Consider the following 22,596-nt stretch of genomic DNA (forward strand, 5'->3'; position numbering starts at 1 on the left):
ACAGTAGATGGAGGTCAGTATTCGTACTGCAGGAGGCCTTGTACTTTTTCCTCTTTCCTCCCTTCACCTACCACCCAAACAACACTAAGCCAGAAACCACCAACCAGTACAGTCTGACAGTAACAAGATATTAATAGCCCATGGAAAAATCAACATATAATTTTATATTACAGTACTTACTACAGTCCCTGTATTTCTTTTAAGTTCTGACCTAACAGTAATATGAGAAAATGCAGTGGAGTGACATACAAAAATGTGTATTCATTTTAATTTGTAGTATATTCAAAAATGTGGATGGAAATTTCTTATGACTTTAATCTTTTACTACAGAAAGCTTGGAGCCTCACATAACAATTCCACTGCTGTTTTTCACTTGATCAAACCTATCATCCTTTAATACAGGAAAAAAAGTACTTAGTCATTCTGAAATGAGTTTGAGATTCTGACACATCACACCTCTCCTGGGGTAGCTGTATATGGAGCTGCTGCTTCCACCTTTAGATGTATGGGCTCACCTCATATGTGAGCTCCTTTTCATCATGCATACATACACAGCATTTTTCACTAGATATCAGAGAGCACCTTGCATTGATCTTTAAGGAAGTCACATACACACAGAAGTAGGCATTGTCAGAACAGATCCCTAAGCTCATTAGTAGTTTTACTTTAGCCTTAGTATCTAACAGGTCCTTCTCCATTTCTGTGCATGCTCTGCTGTTCTCTACCACAAGTTTTCTGCTACCCCTTCTTCTGCAGGTTCCCTTTGGCATGAGAGAGCTGGTTGCCATGTTTCCTAATACATTTGACATATCCTCATCCTCGCACACAGCGCTGGATGCTTCTAAGCAACTCCATTCAGTCTCTTCATGCCACAGTGCCAAATCTAGAAACAACAGAATTTACTGGTTAGCAATTGGACAAGAGCCCAATTTGGAGTTTTCTCACCCCCTCTCCTTCTGGCAGCAGTAATGCGAGCAGGTTAGCAAACCTCCAATCAATGTCTCTCCACCACTGCCCCTGATGTTTGTACAGAATTACAAGGCCCTTCCCTGTTTTCAGGAACATTAAAATAGCAGGGAAAAAGGAAAACCAAGTAGAAGAAAAAAAACCCAGACATTGCTCCCTCATCAACTAGCAATAAAAAGCAAGCTTAATTCAGCAAGCAGGATTTTTAGGATAAGATGCTACAAAAACACAGTTCTCACAGGCAAGCCAAGCACTGTGCTATGTGCAAAGGTAAAGTCTTTGGTTGGAGTAGATACATCAGAACTGTCAAAGAGTTCTGGGAATTCAGTGAAGATATGCTGAGGAGCCTGAGGAAACATTAAGGTTGGCTGGGCTGAATTGCAAGCTTGCTCAGAGGACTCCTTGGATCTTAAGGATGCTTCAGTCATGTTTGTATTCTGATCCCAAGATGAGATTAGACACTTGGGAAAACACTGTGTTAATCTACTCTGCAGTGATTGAAGCTGGTCACCAGCCCGCAGTGAAGTCCTGCTGAAAAGTTTTAAAGCTAGGCAACAATATATGAAGCAGAGCCAAACCAGCAGTGTTATTCCTAAGGCTCAGGGCTGTGTTCCAAAACTACTGTCTCGTCTTCTCCTGAAGCTTAGTCTTCAAAAGAAATCCATTTAGTACTAAAAATTACCACAATTTGGGGTCAATAATTTCTTTTTTTAAGTGATAAACCACAAAGTACCCCAAGAATTGATATACTTTGTGTTACCATGGAGTTTGTCATCTTTTTCCATCCACACAAGTACTTTGTTCTGTTCTCTCCTTGAAACTCAGAGGACTTAGGCTTCTCCCTCTCCCAAGATAGTTATCATTGGCCAGTGCATCAAACAACTTCAAATGAACTCCAGCCACAGAACAAACACACCACCTACCAAACCAAAGGCGCCCTATTCAAATCACCGGCCCACTTGGCAGCCAGCTCCTCTCATACCATTATACCCAGCACAAACTATAAATCTTTTGCCTTTGACACTAGTTGCTACCTCAAGTGTGTAAAAGCTTGCTATTACAACAATTTTAGTAAGATGATCAGCTGCTAGAAAGGCATTGCGCTGTAGGTGTAAAACATTTCACTTTGTTAGTTTCATATAGGTCTATTTTTCATTTTTCCCCATTAAAATGCTTCCTTCCAGCAAATTTGAATTTCTTCTCCCCCATCTGCCGCTCACTTTTTCTGTTTGGCCTTATCTCCCCCCTTCTCTTTTTTCCCTTTTATTTGTCTTCTAGAATGTCTTCTTTTTGCCTGTGTGGTCTCTTCACGAGCTCAGAAATTTATCTTTTCATTTGGAGGAATTATCACCACACATGATTTTACATTAAGAACACCACCTTAGCTGCCTTTGCTAAAACATAGGTTTGAAAATACAAGAGCAGATTCCTATCAGGCCAAAATCTCATTAAATTGTCACAGGACTTCATTTAACCCCAACTGGGTTTGTTTTCAGGATACTTTAAAAGGAATTCTTGATGCTACAGAAGGTGTGGAAGTAATAATTCCTCCTAACATCTCCTCAATAGAAACTGCCTGAAGAGCTATGCATGGAAGGGTACTTTTTCTGGTTGTTTTTCATTATTGGGAAAGGGTTAAATGCTTTGAAGCACATTGTTTCATATTATTCATTGAAATCTAGCCCAGACTGCAACATGGGGGATTACTCTACTACAAATCCTGCATTATTACAGAAACAAATGTTTTAGGAAGGCAGTTAAAATGATAACACACTGATTTCAGAGTCTGTGCATGGCGCTTTCACAGCAATTGAAAAAAAGCAGATGTTTGTCCCAGGTAGGCATGAAGGCAGCTTCACACCAGCAGCTCAGGCTGGTTTCCTGCTCCTTCAGCCACCTTTGGCACTACTGCTAAATAGACATAGAAGGAAAGCAGGTTGGTCATACCTGTTAAGGCTGCACAGATCAGGGGAAGAGATGAGATCAGCTCTAAATGACTGCATTGTTTGGGTCACTGTAATATTAAAGACCTCATACTAGAAGAGAACAAGAGTGTTTCTTTTTCCTCCTCCCTGCTTCCCCCTCAAAAACAATGCATAACCTATGCCTCTACATAGGTTATTCTGGAAGTAGTGCCTCATTTATATCCATGAGAACTATGACAGATACAAAGAGCACAGTAACACTGTTTGATAGAGAAAATTCCCAGCTATCTAACACTAATTGTCAGTATAGTCATCACTCATCTGTGCGTTTTCACCTATGATGAACAAGAGCCTGCATTCCAAGCTAGTTAAAATCTACACTAGTGGATATGAACCACTGTTTCACAGCTGCTATGACAGCATCCTTGCTAGAAAAACATTGCACATGCAGGCCCACATTCATCAATACAAAGAGATGGAAATCAGAAGGTGCTAAACACACTATATGATGGATGTGACAGGACAGTCCAGCCAAGACCAGCAATGCACTGCAATGTCTCCAAACTAGTACAGGCCCTCACATTACTGTGAGGAAAAAGAAAGGGTTATCTTCTTCAGCCTTACTCTGAGAAAGCATTCAGCTCAGTCAGCATTACAATGCAGCAGTCCGAGCTGATGGTTTGTCTGGGTTCCAGGAAATCCAGAAGGATCTCCTCTTTCTTATCCAAAAGACAGGCACATCACTTTACCCACTGAGGGTTCTGTCTTCAACTTCTCTTTGATGGGGCATTCATGTGTCACCACTCCAAGGACTGCTGCTTTGACTCCAGCACATAGTGGTGACAGCTGTGAATGCAGACTGAATGTGGCTTGTCTTTCATGTCATTGTTGTCACTGCTGAAATGCACATCCACCACCTCACTACACTCACATCCACTGCCTGGTCTCCATAAACATTCAGCAAGTGGAAATGAGTGCAATTCCTTCTGCATGAAGAAATTCAGTGACACACCTCTGGTTCATACACACCCCCATAGCAGCCACCGTTGTGTCAGACCACCCCTCCGCCACCTGTCCAACAGCAACAAAACACAATGGAATTTGGGCAGGAAGTGTTATAGCAGTAGAGGTTGAACCTAACATCCACCATCTGATGTTGTGGGCCAACATGATAAGAGATATTATTTTTAGAGCATCCTTGTTAGATAACACTGCACAGAGATAAGGGTAGAATATGCATCAACAAGATACTTTAGTGTGATGTGTTACAGACTCAGGTCTGAAGGTACAATGCTTTCTTTTCTTGTCTGTTTTTATATGCTGCAGCTAAACTTGTTAAGCACTGGGATAGGGCCCCCAGGGAGATGGTTGAGGCACCATCCCTGAATCTGTTTAAAAACTATCTGGATGTTGTGCTCAGGAATGTGATTTAGCACTGGGTTGTTAGGGTAGAACTGTTAGCGTGTAGCTGGACTCGATGATCTTCAAAGTCTTTTTCAACCTGAGCAATTCTATGGTTCTAGGACCACATGCTTAGACACAAGCAACACTGTTCTTTTCCTAAACAGTCTTCAGAGAGAGCTCAAGGGTATTTTACTGACAAATTTAAGAAACCACAGGAAATTAACGTCAAAGAAGCAATTTGCATAAATTTTGTCTAAAATGAAATACAACAACACAGAACTGGTAGAGGAAATAAGAAGTAATTCTGTGATTGCCAAAAGAAGTAATTACACTTGTTAAGATTAATTATATGATAGCACTGTAATATGGAAGCAAAATCCCTGGCTAATGTGTTATTTCCCAGCCTCTCTCTTACCTTATGCTTTAGCTATGATGTCTTTTCTTCTCAGATCCATTATCCTTAGATTAATCTGTCCAATTAGCACATGCACAGGAGAAAGCCATACCTTTGATTTTGACTGTATTGCTAATGGTTACAGTTAAGGTAGTCTTATTTCAAGCACTGTTGTTCCTACAGACTTGAACATCTTAAACTGATGAGAAAAAAATCTCAGTGTTTACATGGACTGAATTATCAAGCTGCTGGCTACAACTAGATAAACATCATTTTGTTGACATGTGATGACTTAGAAGTGTGATTTTTCAGATAGGGTTCTGTGCCTACAGTGTATCATTGCACTTTTATAGGAGCTTACACTACTGTAACCCAGAATAATTTAGTCTGGAACTGATTTTACACATGTAATGCTATAATATGATAGAAGTGAACAGCAACAATAGCAGAGTGGCACAATCCGAGGCTACAGCAAATGAGAAACAAGCCCAAAAGCAGTAGTCATGGATGTAGAAGCAAAGGAAGGAAAATTGCTTACCTCCACAAGGCCTCGGGTAGGCAGGGATTGTCAACAAGATATCCTTGCCATCACTGCCAACCCTTGAATGAGGTCTGGGAAGGGGTGGATCCCAGCTCCAGCCCCTCTGGTCACTCAAGTACATTGCATGCACCTGAGTCCCCCTGGGTTGGCCCTGCCTTCCCACCAGGTGCTCCATCACTGTTTCAGGCAGTGACTGAGCACTTCTGCAACAAGTAGCTCCTCAACATTCAATAGCACTACAGGAAACATCTGTGTGACAGTGAAGCTACAACAAAACTAAGACATTTAAGGAAATACAATTTCTTGAAGCCTTACAAATCAACAGTTGGGTCGTTATCTTGGGGCAAACTCAATATAACAAAAATGCTTATTAGCAGAAGTATCTTGCTTCCTACTCTAGTAGTAGGATATATAGCCAACACAGTTCAAATATCAAAACTACAAAGCATCATGAACATTTTAGTAGCAGCTCTTAGATGAACAAATACAGAAGAGATAAGCAGAAAAGATAAGATAAACAGAAAAGATAAAACATCACAGTACAAGGTGAAACTTGAGCAGAGCATCCATAAAAGCAAGGAGTTTTGAGTTTCATCACCTCACCTGCAGGTTCCCTACAACAGGAGCAGAGAAGTAACACGAAATGGGAATTTACCTAATCCATAGTATCAGAGTCACTGTGAATCAAGATTTAAACAGGTGCCTGTAATGCTATAATAGGAAGTACAACAATAATAACAGAGTAGCACAATCTCAGACCACAGAGCAAGCCCCAATAAGGCAGAAATCCAGAAGAGAAACCACTTACCTTCAGAAGGCCTCAGGTAGGTAGGGATCTCCAGCAAGATACCCTCACCTCTACTGCCAACCCTTAAATGAGGTCTGGGAAGGAGTGGATCTCAGCTCCACCTCTTCTGGTTACCCATGTACACTGCATGCACCTGAGCTCTGTGGGGTTGGCCCTGCTTTCCCACCAGGTGCTCAATCACTGGTCCCAGCTATGACTCAGCATTTCTGCTACAGTGCCTAATGACAAAGATTTTTTTCCAGTTTACTAAACCAAAGGATAACCTTTAATTTTCCTTTGTCTATGCGCAGTATCTTATGGCAGTACTCGGAGACAGGCAGATATTGAAGCCATTTTGCTATGGCTGTATAAAATGCTCCTTATATACATGAAGTATACCACAAGTAGTATGTATTACAGTTACAGCATATATATTGTCAATCATTCAGACGAATCTTAACAGAGCAAGATGCCCGTTGACATAGGTGAAAATGAAAGTGTATCTGAAGGTGCTGTTTCTCCAGTTCAACATCCCCACATCCCTGTGTGTTATGCTATATTTAGCTGCATATATGTAATTTTGGGGGAGCTGTTTTTTCAAGTGGTTTGGAGCCTCTGGTTTTTGAAAATCAGGTTTTCAGAAACGTGGGACTCTTTCCACGCATCCTTCTGGAAAGTTCATTGTTCCTAATTTAAAAACCACAGCAGCAGCAGCAGCAGCCGCCTCATGGTTATGCATAACCATGCTTCTGTGTCTTTCTCCCTCTCCTCACAGTCTGTCATTTTTGGTCTTGAACAGTGCAGCTTGCTCTTTCCTGACTCCTCTGCACGTTTTTCCTCTATGCTGTCTTTCCAGGATCACAGTACGGATGCCAACATCTCAGCTCTGTTTTCTTCTCAGGGCACTGGTGGTGGCAGGCAGGGAGGGGAGGTAAGGAGAATGTTCTCCACCAACTCCAGCCTATTCAGTTTTTCTTGCAGTTCCTCTGCATTCTTCTAAGTACAGCTATCATCAGCTTGCTAAGTTACAGCACCCTGAAGGCTTGTACTGTGAACTATAATCCATTTTTTTCTATAGATCATGCAAAGACACATGTGCAGACACCCCTTAAAATCTGCCTGAACATACACAAAATAGAAGGTCCATCAAAATAAAGGGAGATGAATGCAGTTCCTGTACGAACAGTTCCTGTTCCTTCTTTTTTTTTATATTCTTTTGAGAAGTGTGAAAACATATATGAACCGGTGTACAGGAAGATCAAAGCGTATGCTCACACCTGTACAGTAAGTGGGAAGTAGTGTCATCTAGTGGTTAGCTCAAAGCTAAATGTGAGCTGTGATTCAGTATATGGTAACAAGGTTACTCTATACATTGCCATAGTGTGTAACTTAAAGGAATTTTTTTTTCTTCCTTGATTCAGCAAGAAAAAAGGGAAAAAAAGTAAAGCTGTGTATTTCTGATATTTCAGAAATATATAAGCTCTGTCCTACTTTGATCAGAAGGACACTGTCCTTTTTTGTATCCTATCCCAGCCCATACAGTGTATTCCTCTGATGGTGCAAACTTCTAGTGACCATTCATAGACTTTCTGTCTGCTCTCTTCCATGCAACATAGGTTGAAAGCTACTGTGGCAGGACACTGGTAGGTTATCATGCAGAGGGGTGGACGCATGCATTGCTGAAACTTGCAGAAACTGAAGTTAATTCAGTCTCCAAAAATGTAAGAACAAACAAGTCTTTTTACATGTAATAATTCTTTATGAGTTGGAATTCAGTTCTATTCAAAGCTGGTTCTGATTGTTCCTTCTTACAACATGACTACTAGAATTCATATTCTCATGGAGTCTTAAGTACTCCTTAGTGCTGTCTCTGAGCCCAGGAAAACGGCGACTCGAGCACTTGCTTACAGCTGAAGGAAATGGTGGTGTTAAGCACATACTTAAAGCTAAGTATGCGATTAATTTCTCTCTTCTCTCCAGATTTGGGGTTCATAACATGAACAGGGTACTGTAATCTGACTGTCTGCTTTTAATTTTTTTTTTTTTTTGTCGAAAGACTTAAAGCTCTAATTTACAGCTATGACTTAAATAAAAATCACTGTAGGGTGTTAACATAAAAGCTAACTTGTACGTCGATGCAGTGTTATTGGCATGATTACTTGCTATGGAATCCTAATGAGAGTTTCATCCATTACCATTTCATCTATTAAAATAAAAGAAACTCAAATCTACCGAAACAGGCAAACCAAGGGCTAAACGTATTGGAATGAGGCAATTATAAACAGGACTTTTCCAGATGCCCTTGCTAACAGGCAACTCTAAAATAACAGCAATGTATGTCTTAAGTTTCTGCTAAGAAAGCCAATTTCTGACCAGAAGGCTGGAGTATTCTTTTTCATCTAATAAGACCTGAAAGTGACAGTTCCTCGTCATACTTTTCAGCTCACCAAGGCCAAAATGTCATCTTCTCTTGTAAAACAAAAAATCAAAGCCAAATGGTTAAATGCTAAGTTTTGCTTAAACAAACAGTCAGTATTTCAGTGGTTTTATCTGTAGACTGCAGAGCAACTAAACAAAGCCAAGATATTGTCCATCTCTTTGACAGACAAAGAGCCTCAGAGGTCCAGAATGACATGCCTGGGGCTGGCACGTGATTAGAGTAATTAAATTAAATAGCAGGAAACATGTTTTCCATATGCCATTGCCTGGCCACACACAAACTGTAACAGTAAATCTTTTATATTGCATTGGTTCAAGGAAATGTATAACCATCTTAAAAATGCACGATGCCCACAAAAATAAAGAGAATATAGTAGCATACTCAACTGGCTCCCTGGATTTGGTGGTAGGCCTGAAACACCAAACAAGTTCATTCCTTATTTATTTATTTGTAAAGGTGCAGCTCAAAATGCCCTGAGCATGTGAACATTCAGGAAGCATTACTGGGCTTACAATAGCGGGTAGTGCTGCTGCTCTGTTTTAGAGGGAAAAAAAAACCAAAGTTCTTCCCGTAAAGTTAAGATATGTCTTGGATATGTTACAATGTGAGGTTTTAACATGTTTCTCCCAGGCTTTTGCAATACTCAGGCCCTCCAAACCTGTATCAAAAGGGAATTCTTTTGAGTTCTGTTTTCCACAGCAATATAATCTCAAATTACTTTGTTTTCGTGGGCAGTTCTTAAGAAAGATAGCGTGTTTATCCATGTTTATCCATGTCATAGTACAGCCAGAATTGCCAGTCAGTGGCATCATCTGTCATCCCTGAATTTACTTGTTGTTGCCCCATTAAGATCAGCTGCAATTTATTCATTTCTTTCTGATTCATCTTTTAACGGTTGATAATGCCAAATGAAATCACTGTTTTTTGTTTTTTTGTTATTATTTTGCACAATAGGGACAAGGTTGCACATCAGTTTGGAAGGAACAATGAAGTGATGTCACTGAATAATTGCCTAGTCCTTGAGATTTTTAGGAGATGACATACTATAAATTAAAATTTCTGTACACTGCAAAATACTCCTTAAAATAAACAGAATAATGTTCAGCACATTTAAAAAAAAATTTCCTTGAAATTAAATTACAGAAAAATGTATCTGGAAGCTTTGTGATCCAATAGGAATAGGATAATTTCATAATCATCTTAGATATTTCATCTTCACTTTATCTATTTCCTTAACCCAGAATTCTCGGATATGAAACAACAGAAACTTCATGGAATTAAGTTTGATAATTGATACAATATAATTGATATTAAGTCTTCCAGACCAAAAAATAAATGGAAATTTATGTTTTAAACATAGGTAACAAAGATGATAACAAAGAAAACTGATGCTCTTGGCTCAGTCTTTACTTATTAAAGTATTTCTCAAGCTACTGGAAAAAAATTCAAGATATAACAGGTACGGACAATAAGGAATTGAGACTCCTGTTCTTATACTCCCCTGAGTACTCTTTTTACAAACTAATCTCCAATATTTGACCTGGAAATTCTGTGTTAAACAGCAAATCTAAAATCATTATAGGAGATAACAATGAGGGGAATGTGAAAACTGACAGCTTGTGTTTGTAGTAGCTATAACCAGGAGGTTCAAAAAAGGTCCGGTTGAATTTCAACTTATATTGTTTTGTCTGACCTACCTATAAACCTATAAACCAGGTTAAAAATAACAGTTAAAAGGCAGAGCAGTTAATCCCTCATTATAGTCTTGTCTTCTGAGGGCAAAAAGCTACAGAAAGTTCTCTGAATAAACTCATGCAGCAAGTAAATGCTTGCAGCCTCTGGCTGAGGTGATGTGTCATCACCAGGAGGAGATGGAGCTGCTCACTGAGACAAGCAGAGCTTTCAACCCAAACTACACGAGCTGCTGCAGCACATTTTTATAGCTGCTTCTCCCTCTCCTTGGCCTCCCCCCACCTCTGCTTCCCACATAAGCGCTGACATGAGGAAGCCACTTTGCCATCTGTCTCCCTGCTCCATGGCCAACCTTGGTCTCCAGCACCATCTCTTCTGGCCGCAGGAGGTCGGACCCTCCACGAGAGGCCTAAGCACATCAGTGAAGCAGTGGCACTAAAGACAACTCGTGGCCTTTCTGAAGAGGATCTCATTTTTGTCATCCCCCCTTGACTTCTTAGTCAGAAGGAGGCAAGTTCAGAGATCTGCAGAGGGCATGAAGTGTCTGAAGATGCCCGCAGATGTGGCCTCAGACCACTGGTGGGAGAAGGAGATAGGAAAGCCACGATGAGGGGTTGTTTGCTGAAGGGGAGAATTACAGGGGGGTTTTGGGGTGTACTTGTACACCTGCAAAATGCACCCTTGGAAAGAACTCTGACTTTCAGTCTTCGGGCTTCTTCAACACTACCTGTTTTAGGAGCATACCCTATCTATGGAGCATACCCTATCAATCTGCTTCATAGATAGGGTATGCTCCTAAAACATGATCCTCCTATGACCCTCACTGGACAGAAGAGATTTAAACCCATGGAGCAAAATTAGTTGCGTTTCTTTGTCCTCATAACACCATTGTGTACTTAGACCTATGAAACTGCCTATGCAAATCCTTGTTGCATTTACAAGATTCTGTAGGTCAAATGCAGTCGACTTCAGCAGAATGGTATCCCCCTTTTTCTGACTTAAGTGGCTGAAGTGGTGGTACAAATCCATTTCAATTTCTTAGCACCTCACCCAATATAGTTTTTCATTTGCAATACTTTGTTTCCATATTAATGGAGAAAAAAAGAAGAAATAAAAGTAATGCCAGCACTACATGGATAAAACTTGCTGTGCAAGAAACAGTAACTGTGCTTTCTTGTTACTTCCTTAATTCTGATTTCAAGAAGTCAATCATGCAGAAGAAGAGCACGTAGAGACAATAGAGCTGGTAAGGTATAAAGAGCTTCAGAAAATTTTCTGTTCCTGTAATGTACTGACAACATTTTGAGTATTTGTCAGTTAATAGTCAGCCTACTGCAATCACACCAAATGGGCAGGTGGCCATGACAGCAAAAGAAAAAAGAACCAAACACTGACTCCATTCTGTAACTGACCAGCTGAGCTCACAGCGATCTTTCACAAAGATTGATGCAGCAAGTACTTCAACTGAAATTGTTAGCATCCATCACAAGCCTTGCTTTCTGCATAAGCAGCTGAAACAGAGCTACTGATGTGAGGAATCCCAGGGCTGAGCACTGGTGGTACCAGTATTCAGTGCTGTCGTTTATTTTTCTATCAGAAACACCAACTGAAACAGATCTGAAGTTCTCTGTACAAAGTCAGTACCTTAAGAAAACTAAAATTCTCTCAGAATGACAAAAGACCTGCACAAATGCAAGTTCTAAAGAGACAGGAAAGGAAGATGCCAAAAGATGAGCTGTTGGCCTTGGGAGCCTTCGATGCCCCGAGGCAGGCTGTGCAAGTGGATTACAGCAGAGGAGAGCCCTGGTCATCAGCTGTGCAGTCAGGTGGCTGAGTGGCTGAGCCATGCTCTCTGATGTGTAGCGACTCTTCAACTTGCATTGTCAGTAGCAGAAAGCAAGCTTAGGAACAACAGTTCTCTGACTGCCTTTCTGTTCACAGGGGATAGCATTTCCCAGCAGCACTTTACCCTAATATTTGCAAACTTCCAACTGAAAGGATCACAGGACCCTTATTGATGGGTGCAAGAGGAAAAGACTGAGGAAAGCACTGGAGACAGATGCTTCACTAGATGCTTTATGGAAACAAAGCCTTCACGCCTTCATAATCCCATAGTGTTGCTGCACTCTCATAAAAGTAATTTTCACTTTTTTTTTTTTTCCCAGAGGAAATACAGGCAATTTGAAGAGAAATATCCCCTTGGTCTCCTGGATCCCGGAGATCAAGGCCAGACCATGCAAGGAGGCAGATCATGAGCTGGTTTCTGCATTAGAGCACCTATGTCTCAAAAGCATTCAGCCTGAGCTGCTCTTCCAGGACATTAACCAACAGAGCTTTATTGAGACTTAGCCAGCAGTGTACTGAGGAGTGCATTTATTCACTTGTGCATTCTGAGAGAAGGAAAAGAGGAAAACTTGTACGTGTGCACTTGCCTGGCTGTCAGAGAGAGAAACATTTGGAGGTCAAACACAAAGCATTTAAAGAAGTGGCTTCCCAAGAACACATAATCCTCTTCAATGTCAATAATAATAGTAACAACAACAACAACAATAACAAAACCCATTCTGTACAATACAGGAAATGATAAATTGCCCACTAGTATGAAAACACCAACTGACTGTCAAAATGTGAAGTGGTAATTACTGGGACCTAGACTTACAGACTTCTGATTCATGTTAGTTATATACCCCCAATTAAGTAATTTTGCCTCATGTTGTCCCAGTGGTCTCCTTACATGCTGCTTTTGCTGACAAAAGAGTGCAGTAACAGAAGTAGCAAAGTTTTAAGCGTGTGAAGAAGGAAAAGAGTGAAAAATGTTGGATCAAAAAATATAAGCACTATCAACATTATTCTACGCTGGTATCAATGAAGTAAAAGAATATTGTTGTTTTGTAATGTCATATTTTGCTCACACACTTCAGTTCTCAATTAACTAAGTGATAAGTCCTACTGCATTCTGTAGGTTTATAATCACTGAAACAAATGAACATAACCAATATCTCCTCAGCATTCATTAAGAACGCAGATTCAATTCATTCTGAAAAATGTGATCATTTTCTACATCCAACTGGGACAGGAAAATCACTTTGTGTGGAATTTCACACATACTTGTCATACAAAGACAAATTAATTATCCTTCCTGTAGCATCTGATAATAAGGACCAGGCTTAAAAATAAAGATGGACAGACTCTTAAGAGCAAAACCAGAAGGCTGGCTAAATACTCAAGAGACTTCATGTAGATGAATGAAAGAAGCCCACAAAACAAATCCAGCACCACAATCCTCTCCTTCCAACTTCCCCAACCCTTCCCCCAGTAGCCTAAGGCCAAAATTTGAGTCAAGAAATCATAATGCCAGCCTGTGTTATTTCAGGGATGTTTTGGGCCTGTGCAGTGACAGAACTGAGAAAAGCCAACACAGTACAAGGCTGGCCTTCTCTTACTGGCTGCACAGCTCGATGAAATGATGAAAGTAGCACAGGGAAGAAAAAATAAGTAAACTGAGTTAGTACAGGTAAGAAAGACTTGTGGTTACAACATCAGTTAGGGAGGGAAGAAGGGAATCAACCAGGAAATTTTCTTTAGAAGCCTGACATTGTTCAAAACTTGCATTTTAATTTATTATTATTATTTCTGAGGCTTCATGGTACTTATCAAGGCCAAAAACACTGTAATTTGCCATCAGCACAGAGGGACCGAGAAGTTCTAGCAGTACATCCCCCAGCCAACTCTACTTAAGGTTTACGACTATGTTAGTCTATCACTCCAAGGCAGCTATGGAAAAGTGAAACAAAAGCCACAAAGGGGTCACAGACAGATTCAAACCATCTCATTTAATCAGCTAAGGCACTAAAGCGTTCACAAATAAATATCTGGCCTGCCAAAGCAACTCTTAGTTACTAATGTCCCCACATAATTATCACTGAGAATCACACACTGATGAAGTATGATTTCAAGTTAGTAAGCTAAACCTCTTAACTTTAAGCTGCTGCTGAAGTAACCCTTGGGACCTCCAATAGCTGTGTGTGCCCACATGGAGCCTGGAAAGCTAGCCTGCATAGGCTCTATGATGTACGAGGCCAGAATAAAAGCTATGCTAAAGGATCGTGACATCAGGGTTCAGCAAAGCAGGACCAGAAAGCAGAGCTGTGTAGGAGATGCCCTTCCCGGCTCTACTTGCATGGTTGAGTGAAGTAGCATGGACAGGAAGTCTGGAGTCCCCCCATCCAGCCCTGTCATTGGCTGTGCCTTATGGGCTGATTCTATTCATTTGCCTCTTATTCTAATTCTAAATCAGGATGAATTACAAGAAGAAAAAAGAAAATGCAAAGCACAAAATCTACCATTTGCAAAGCACAGTCTATTAATTACAGTGTTAAAATGCAACAGAACAATGGGATTTCACTAGAGCGTTATAAAAGATAAAATGATCTATGAGCACAGAATCACAGAATTGTAGGGACTGGAAGGGACCTCCAGAGATCATCAAGTCCTACCCTTCTGCCAAAGCAGGCTCCCAAGACCAGGTTGCACAGGTGATTTTCTTTTGATTGCTGAATAGTAGTTCAGCATATTTCTCCATTGAGAAACCAGGTACAGAAGCACTGCTACACCCCAGATGATGGGAAGTGCATAAAGAAATTAGAAACTAAACAAATAAGTGAAAAGCAAACAAACATCTCTTAAGTGGATAAGTAGGACATGCTGCTAGTGGCACAGAATACAATAAGGAAATTAACTTGGCTTAGCTAATTTTGGCTGCAAATTGCGTTCATAACGGGGAGAAAAAAGTAAACATTTTTAGATTGATGTTTGGGGACTAATGTTTATAGATTATACCTCAGAATGCCAGTGAAGACAAAAACAGGGTATAGTTAGCTTAAATAACAGAGAAGTCTTAGTGATCCTGATGACAATGAAGATGAAATGAAGGTAGTGCACGAATGAATTGCTGAAGGGAATGATGAGTGGTGGCAGTGTTTGGAGCGCTCCTGATTTGCTGTGGCATTCAGCTTTTAATGCTATTTTTCTTAACGTCAGAAGATGCAAATAAGGCCAGTGCTACATTCCAGTAAGCTGTGTTTTTCTTGAGTGTATAAATATTCCAAAGCATTTCGTCTCATTTGGTAGTAATTACTTCTAATTTGGCATCTATACTGACTTTACTTTTTGGGCAACAGGACAGATTAAGTTATCTGCTGTTCAAAAAAAAAAAAAAAAGACATGAACATTAATCCTAACAAAAAATAAGACCTGTAGATTGTATTACACTATGATTGTTCTTTGCATGTGCTTTGATGAATGGTAAACAAATAATCAGAAGAAAATGTTGGTGTAGCCTCTAAACCAGGAATGCTGCAAATTGAAAATGTTCAAGGCTGCTCTTCTAATTCCAACATGAGTTTTTAAACACATGGGAACTCAATAAAGTAACCACTGAAAACATGATTTACTTACAGGCATAAGACTCTAAATATGTAATCATCAACTGGATAAGCAATATTATGTTATTCTGCTAATGCTACTTAAGATTTCCTAAGCTAAAACTTGACTTTTTTTGTGTGCATGTGTGTGTATTACTAACAAAACATTTCTTTGCTGTTATATCACTAAAAATAACTGCATTTGATTTACAAAATATGGATTCTTACATGCTTATGATGTTAAAGGATTTTATTTTATTTAATATACTACCAATCAAAGCAGTTAAAGTCTTTTGCTACTTAAATTAACAGTGAAAGGAGCTTGAAGGGAACAATTTTCTGAACTCTTTTGGTAGTAATAATGCGCGTATTTCAGCAACAGAGATAGTTATGTAGTACAAACTGTTTCTCTCTGCAAATCTGAGGCAAAACTGGGGAAATGTCACCCATCAGTAAAGCATTAAACATCTTTAAGGAAGTGTGTAGGTGTTTCTTTGTGGTAGGACTTCATTTTCTCCCACAATTGCTTTGAATTCTGTCAACTTCTGCAGATTTCTTCCTTACAAATATATTTACAGATGTATTTTAGTTTTGCAAAGGTCTTGAAGAATGTCAGAAAGGTCAGTATGTGCTCAGGCTCAATACTTTTTGTGTTCTAGGAAGATGTTAGGCATGTCATACTGATTATTCCAGTTCACCCACATTTTGGATAAGTTTTGATTATTAGGAGCAAAAAAACTTTTGATTTACCTTTCTAACATGATACTATGAACACATGTTCAAGACAAATGCCGTGATGGGAAGATGAGCATGCATCAATACTACTTTCACATTTACTAGAACTTATAATGGCTGATGTAGGATAAAACAAGAGACTAAAAGGAAGACTTTGTGTAATCATTGTAAGAATAGTCTAATAAAAACCTTGCTCCTGAAAGCTTTAATTGTTTCAACAATGCGTAGCAAACGTGTTTGGTTATACAAAGCAAATGCACAATTGAGGTATCAACTTTACACAAAGTCAGATATCTGAAAGGGGATCTTTTAAAAAAAAAAAACTTTATTTGAGAAAGGAAGAGACTTATATCAGAAGGCAAAAAAAGGGAACATACAAACAATATATTTACAACACAAAACAAGAGATCACCTCTAAGGGTGTAAATTATAATAAATACAGTAGATTTAAAATGTAGGAGACAAATATCAATTAGAAATACGGGATTATTTTTAAACCCAGTTTTCCTTTTCACTGGTTCCAGGTAATTTCTCTATTTTAATTTTATCCAAGTTTGAGAGATTCTGAAATTAAAGCCCACTAATGTCCTGGGGTTTCTCACCTGAATGACATTATAAAAATATCTTCTGTGCTTTGCTAATACACATTTCGGAAACAATATTGTACAAAAGTCTTCTCATTTGCAAGTTTCTCCCCAAATAAAATGTATTCTTAAAGATGCACTATCCCTTTTAATGAGGCTAAATTTAGGCTTCAATCAAAATTATGCAGAATTGGAAAAAAAGATCATTTCATTTTTATATGGTTCCCTTTTTGAACACGAAAGCGATTTTTTTCATCTTAAGACCGAGAAAGATTTCTGTTCAAATACAAAGCACACATAAAAGTTGTCTATGTTTTGTCAGTTAATGTACGTTTCCTATCTGAGTTGATCTTTAAGTTTCAGGAGGCCTTTTGCTAGGTAGCAACTACTTAGTCACTGCTTCGAGATCTTTTAGGAAAAAGGATAATGTATCTTTATAAGTTGCAACATTTTATAAGAGACTTAATAGTATTAGAGCATAATGTAAACAACACATGCTAATAACATTTCAGAACAATTTCTACATTTGGCAAAAACATCTATCTCTTTTGAAACAGGATACTGCACCTTAAAATACCTTAGCTTTAGAAATATAAATATTTTTTAATAGAAAAAAAAACTGACAAGGATTCCAGGTCAGTTTGGGATTATCCATATTAAAGGGGATCTTAATACAATGAATCTTTAACTAGCTTAACAAAAGTAAACCTATAAAACAAGGTAAACATATCAAAAGGGAATATGAAGGAAATGTTTCACTGGAAAGCTTCCTTAACAATTTCCCTACTCGCTTTGTTATTTTCTTTGACAATAAATCAATTCATAGAGTGCCTTTAAAAACAGAGAGAACACTACCCCGTTCCCCCTGCCTTACATTCCTCAGCACATGAATCACTTGGGCTTCCTGTTTCCATAAGGCATTTCCTGCTCCCCCTCTCAGAATCACTTTTCTCCAGGAGAACAGCAGGGACCTGACAAAGTCTTGACTTAAATAAACAGTGCCTGCCATTGCATCCAGCGTTGCTCCGTCTGATTTTGGAGCAACAAAAGGGACACCAGCTCTCTGAAAGCACATGCTGCACAAACGTGCTTTGCTCTGCAGCACTCGCAAAACACTGTCAGACAATGTGAAGTTTCCTTTTGCCGAGCTGGCATTCTTTACACGGTCCTTATTTTAGGATTTGTCCATGTGACCTAGTAGTAAAGGTTATGCAATATTGTATGATTAGTCTTTATTTAAAGCAGTAAGCGAGTGATTGGATATCAGGCAGTAATGATAACAGTTCTGTGCTTTTCCTTCAGTACTGTGATATCTGATCGGAACCTAATGCTGCATTTTTCCTTCTTGCCAGTATTTGCATCTGCTTCACTTAAGGATGTCACTGTGGACAGTATCACCAAATAAGACAGAATGAAAAATGAATTAAGCAGTGCAAAAAAGAAAACAATGCAGTTTTTAAACAGTGCCTTGCCTTGCATGTTTACATCCACCTGGTACACTTCTCTAAGTTATACTTTGTACTCCAGCCTGGGACCACTGATGTAGCAGTCAGTACCTGTCTATGGGAGAAAATTACCCTATTGTTAACAGTGTTCAAGACTATGGTATGATACATTATATACAGATAGCTGAAAGCAAAAGTCAGAGGATTCAAAATCACAGAAGAATGTTTCATCAATCAGGTCTGGAAACTAATTCCAGCAGTAGCTGATTTCAACAAGCTAGGCGATACGAGCTGTCTTGCACTAGAACTAAGTGACAAAATGCAATCCTGGCCTAATACAAATTCTACCATCTAATATGCAAAGTTTTATCTATAGCAGTTTTCTGCAACGGGTGTTTTCTACATTAGCGGCCATAAGGATGAGCTCTGCTATGTTTTTAAGTGTGCATACAACACCTTTGCTTTGTTAAATTCTTTGTATAGTAAATCAGGATTTGCTAGGTCAGTGAATCAAAACACAACTGCTTATCAAAGCCTAGAAAATGCACGTGATGTTCAGATAATAACCTTAATTACAAATCCTGGAGCTAAATCTTTGCCTATTACCTGTTGCATAAAAGCAGCTTGCTCCCCAGATTCCATTTGCTGGGTTTGAGTATCCTCATCACTGTCTGGTGGCTCCTCCTTGACCTTCACAGACCCCACCTGCTGTCCTATTCTGTCATCCTCACCAGCACTGCTGCTGTCAGCCCTATTGCTGGCACCGCTGGTGGGAGCTTGCTCCTCCTGCATCGAGTGGTCTCCATTCAGCTCTTCTTCAGCTTCCTCCAGGTGGCTGCCAGGCTGCTTTAGCTGCTCAATGGATTTAGAGAGCATCTGGAAAGAGGTGGAGGGGGAACAGTTACTCTTTTCACCAATGCAGAACACTGGGAAGTACTAGATTTGCACCGACAAGATTACATACAGCTTCTGCTACAAGCTCTGCATCACTGAAATATTAATTCATGAAGAAAAAAAGAACCAAAGTTCCTAAGTAAAAAGTCACTTATTATGCTGCAGTAGAAAATACTACATATGTAATGAGTGCTATACAGTAATAGTAAAGTAAAAATTGGGCAGAATAAAGAAAACATTATAACACATCTGTTAACACTGTTGCTGCTGGTGGTCAAGAGCGATTAGTTTCCCTTCATACTCTTCAAACAAAAATGCAGAAATTCATTTAACTACATTACTGTTCATTTTTTCCAGCACAAAATAATAAAGGAACTCTTAAGAAATAAGCAAATTAGTAATTGGTTAGTATTTTTCTATAAGCAAATCAGGGAACGTTCCTACAAGCTTCTCCATCAGTTACTGCAGGCATGTCCCAAGAGACACAGAGGAGCAGTAACAAAGAGCTGGTGTCAGTCACCTCTCCCTGGCACAGAGATGCAAGGATTTCTGGCCCTGACTGGAAAGACTACAGCCATTGTCACGCACGTTACAGGCTCCCTTGTCTCAGCAGTAATGATACAGTACAACTACCCAGACAATGCTGTTTTTGCACCATTAATTGTCACTGTAAAGCTTTGCTGAGGTGCCAGATGCCTGGGTGCTGCAATCAGATATAGTTTTTGCTTTCCTACTGAAGATTATGCAAATGGATTTTTGGGGGTAAAAAGAAAGAAGCAAAACATTCCTTTTCATTGCTGTGGACACTGCAGAATCACAACACATGTATCCCTCACTCTGCAGATGGTGTGCTCTAAGCTGAGAAATCTTCAGTACTGCAACTAGTGCAGAGCATCTCCTTTTAGTAAGAAGATTCTGGAAAATTTCTCAGATCAGATCCAGTCGTTTCTTGGGAGATGATACTGACCAGGAAGGCTCTGAAGTAAGCTATGTGTATTCAGAGCAGGTACACTATTCTGTAACATCTGTGGGTGATCCCTCTCAGGCATGAAGAAGGAGGAAAGCCTGGCTGCTCAGCTGCCTGGCCAGCGATCAAATACAGCTGAAACATCTGTGTGACAGATAATCATATACAGCCACAAGAGTCACTAATGCTGATCCATCTGTAAAACATTCCATGTGCCAGTTACTTGACATCAGGTGCACTATTCTGGAAGGAAAGCCAAGAGAAAAGGAGTGCAGGTCCAGAGAAAAGACACATATTTAACTCATTACTGCTCCCCTTTTACGCTTTTTCACTTTAATGTCGGATGCTTTCTTCTTCACACTGCTGTAAGCACTCACCTTCAGTGCTGCTGAGCTTTCTGATGCAACACATGATGTCCTGCAGTATATAATCTATACTTGGAATGCTTTACATTCTTCTTGCGTGAAATCAGTGTGGAGATACAAGCACATGTAAAGGGGCTGTGAGACCAGAGTGGTTTTTGCATGCATTTCAGCTTGCTGTATGCCTGTTTTGGGGCGTGCTTCCTCACCATGGAAGTCAGTAGGAAATTTGCTCCAGACTGGTGTCAGGAGGAGCCAAACAAATTAAGTCTTCTAAAATTCTGTGAGATTAAAGTGTTTGTTTTCACAAGAGATTTTATGAAGTGCATAAATACTGTCAGCCCTTGTGCAAAATCTTATGAAGGGTATCCTTTATATTGTGACTTAATGGTGGAAATGAGAATGAAAGCAAGCCTCAGGCAAGGGGCTAGGAGGCACCAGAGTCATCCTCTCTAAGGGCAGAGCAAAACAACGACTGCACTGCATGTGGGCTAAACCTGAAAAGACACTCCTGCTGCTCAGTCTGCTGAGCTACAGCGAGCCCAGTTCTCCATTCAACCACCACACTTAGTTAGTATGGATCTTAAAGGCAGCTTGCCCCCATCTTATTCCAGTAATTAAATCAGTAATGTTATCAGGAGGCTGTTCAATTCTCCTTAAGACAGAAGCATCTTTTTTTACACTTATCTCCTGGCCCTACTGTAGAAAATTACCTATCTGGAGACACACAAAGATAGCAGTTTAGAGTCAATATTTCTATCTTATCTCTTTATCTGAAGCTGGATTACACAGCAGAAAATAAAGCCTAAATGAAACTATGCCAAGTCCTTTCACCAGGTAGCTGGATATTTCTGCTTACACTTAACATGTAAATCTTTCACTTTAAATCTCCACTTTTTTTTTTTTTCTGAATTTATCTACGGATACATGAAAGACTTTCTCCTGTTTTTAATGCACATTTTTCATTTTGAGAATGTGATTGCTTAATCTGAGTTTTAGTAAGACTACATTTATTACAAAGGAGCGGTTTACTTCATGAATAAATTAGCTGTACAGATTGGTCTTCTTAAACCAATCCACATTTCTGTTATTGCTATTCCAACTAAAGAAGTTAGTAAAATAAAGTGGCTTCATGCTAATGTAACCTATATTTTTTTCCTTTTTATTTTCAGGAAATTAAACTGAAAGGGATATGCATGAGCCAAAGTAAATAGTGGCAGCAGGAGATGAAGCATTTCCACACATCAACTCCATTGTATAACTGCAAGAGTCTGACCAAAAAAGACATCAAAAACAATCAAACCTGCTTGGCTGTACAGAAAAATGGAAGACGAAGCACAAACAATCTGGACCCTGCAATACATGGCTTTATAGGGCTTCCAGCTGCAGCCACTGTCTTTGTGTCTCTTTCACAATAATAAGCTCTTGTAAAATGGAATATTTTATATAAAATGTGCTTACAAAGAGACAAAGCACAAAACCCTGCTGCAGCCACCACATATATTTCTTTCCTTAATTAATTGTTCCTTTTTGAAACACATGGCTGTTGTTTCTAGGAACTCATCTGCATACTTATGGAAACATTTTTTCTCTCTTTGTGCCATGGCTCTCAGGTTACTCTGACCGCCTATTTAAGTTGTTAGCAGTGCTGAAATAACTTGGATACTGCTTACTTTTTTCTCTTGTTATTCATGTAGTACACTTCTAAGGGATGAATTTAGCCTTTCAAGATCATTCTTCTACGTTATGATTTCAGCAATTGTACTTAATAAAGGACAAAATGCTCTGGGCAGTTTTCAGTTGCAAACCTCTTTAATCACTGCTATAGTTTTGTCCACATAAGCCCCCACTATGAGCAGTATCTGAAAGAAGCAATGTGTTACTGCTCTCATCTTCTGAGGATGCAAGTCAGAAGGGTAAGCTGGAAAGACAAAACTTAAATTATAGTATGATTAATGAAACTAGATCCATTTACTCAAGCTGAACCCGATCAAAACAGTCTTTCTTATTTCAGCAAGTATCAGAAGAGTAAATGAT

General features: G+C 39.4%; 1 protein-coding gene across 5 annotated transcripts in view; it reads right to left on the bottom strand.

The window, feature by feature from the left end:
- HDAC9 (histone deacetylase 9) overlaps window positions 1–22,596 on the bottom strand; it is a 448,017-nt gene that overhangs the window by 158,942 nt on the left and 266,479 nt on the right. For 3 of the 5 annotated variants that reach the window (XM_065751786.1, XM_065751784.1, XM_065751785.1), the window contains exon 11: window positions 16,606–19,212. In XM_065751786.1, the coding sequence (XP_065607858.1) occupies window positions 18,892–19,212 (321 nt within the window). In that variant the 3' untranslated portion in view covers window positions 16,606–18,891. Of the gene's footprint in view, window positions 1–16,605; window positions 19,213–22,596 lie in introns of those variants that run through there. The other 2 variants (XM_065751783.1, XM_065751782.1) reach the window with 1 other exon arrangement.

This window comes from Cyrtonyx montezumae, unplaced genomic scaffold (genome assembly GCF_038088225.1).
Source record: "Cyrtonyx montezumae isolate F1298 unplaced genomic scaffold, pur_monq_1.0 scaffold_8, whole genome shotgun sequence".
Taxonomy (NCBI): domain Eukaryota; kingdom Metazoa; phylum Chordata; class Aves; order Galliformes; family Odontophoridae; genus Cyrtonyx; species Cyrtonyx montezumae.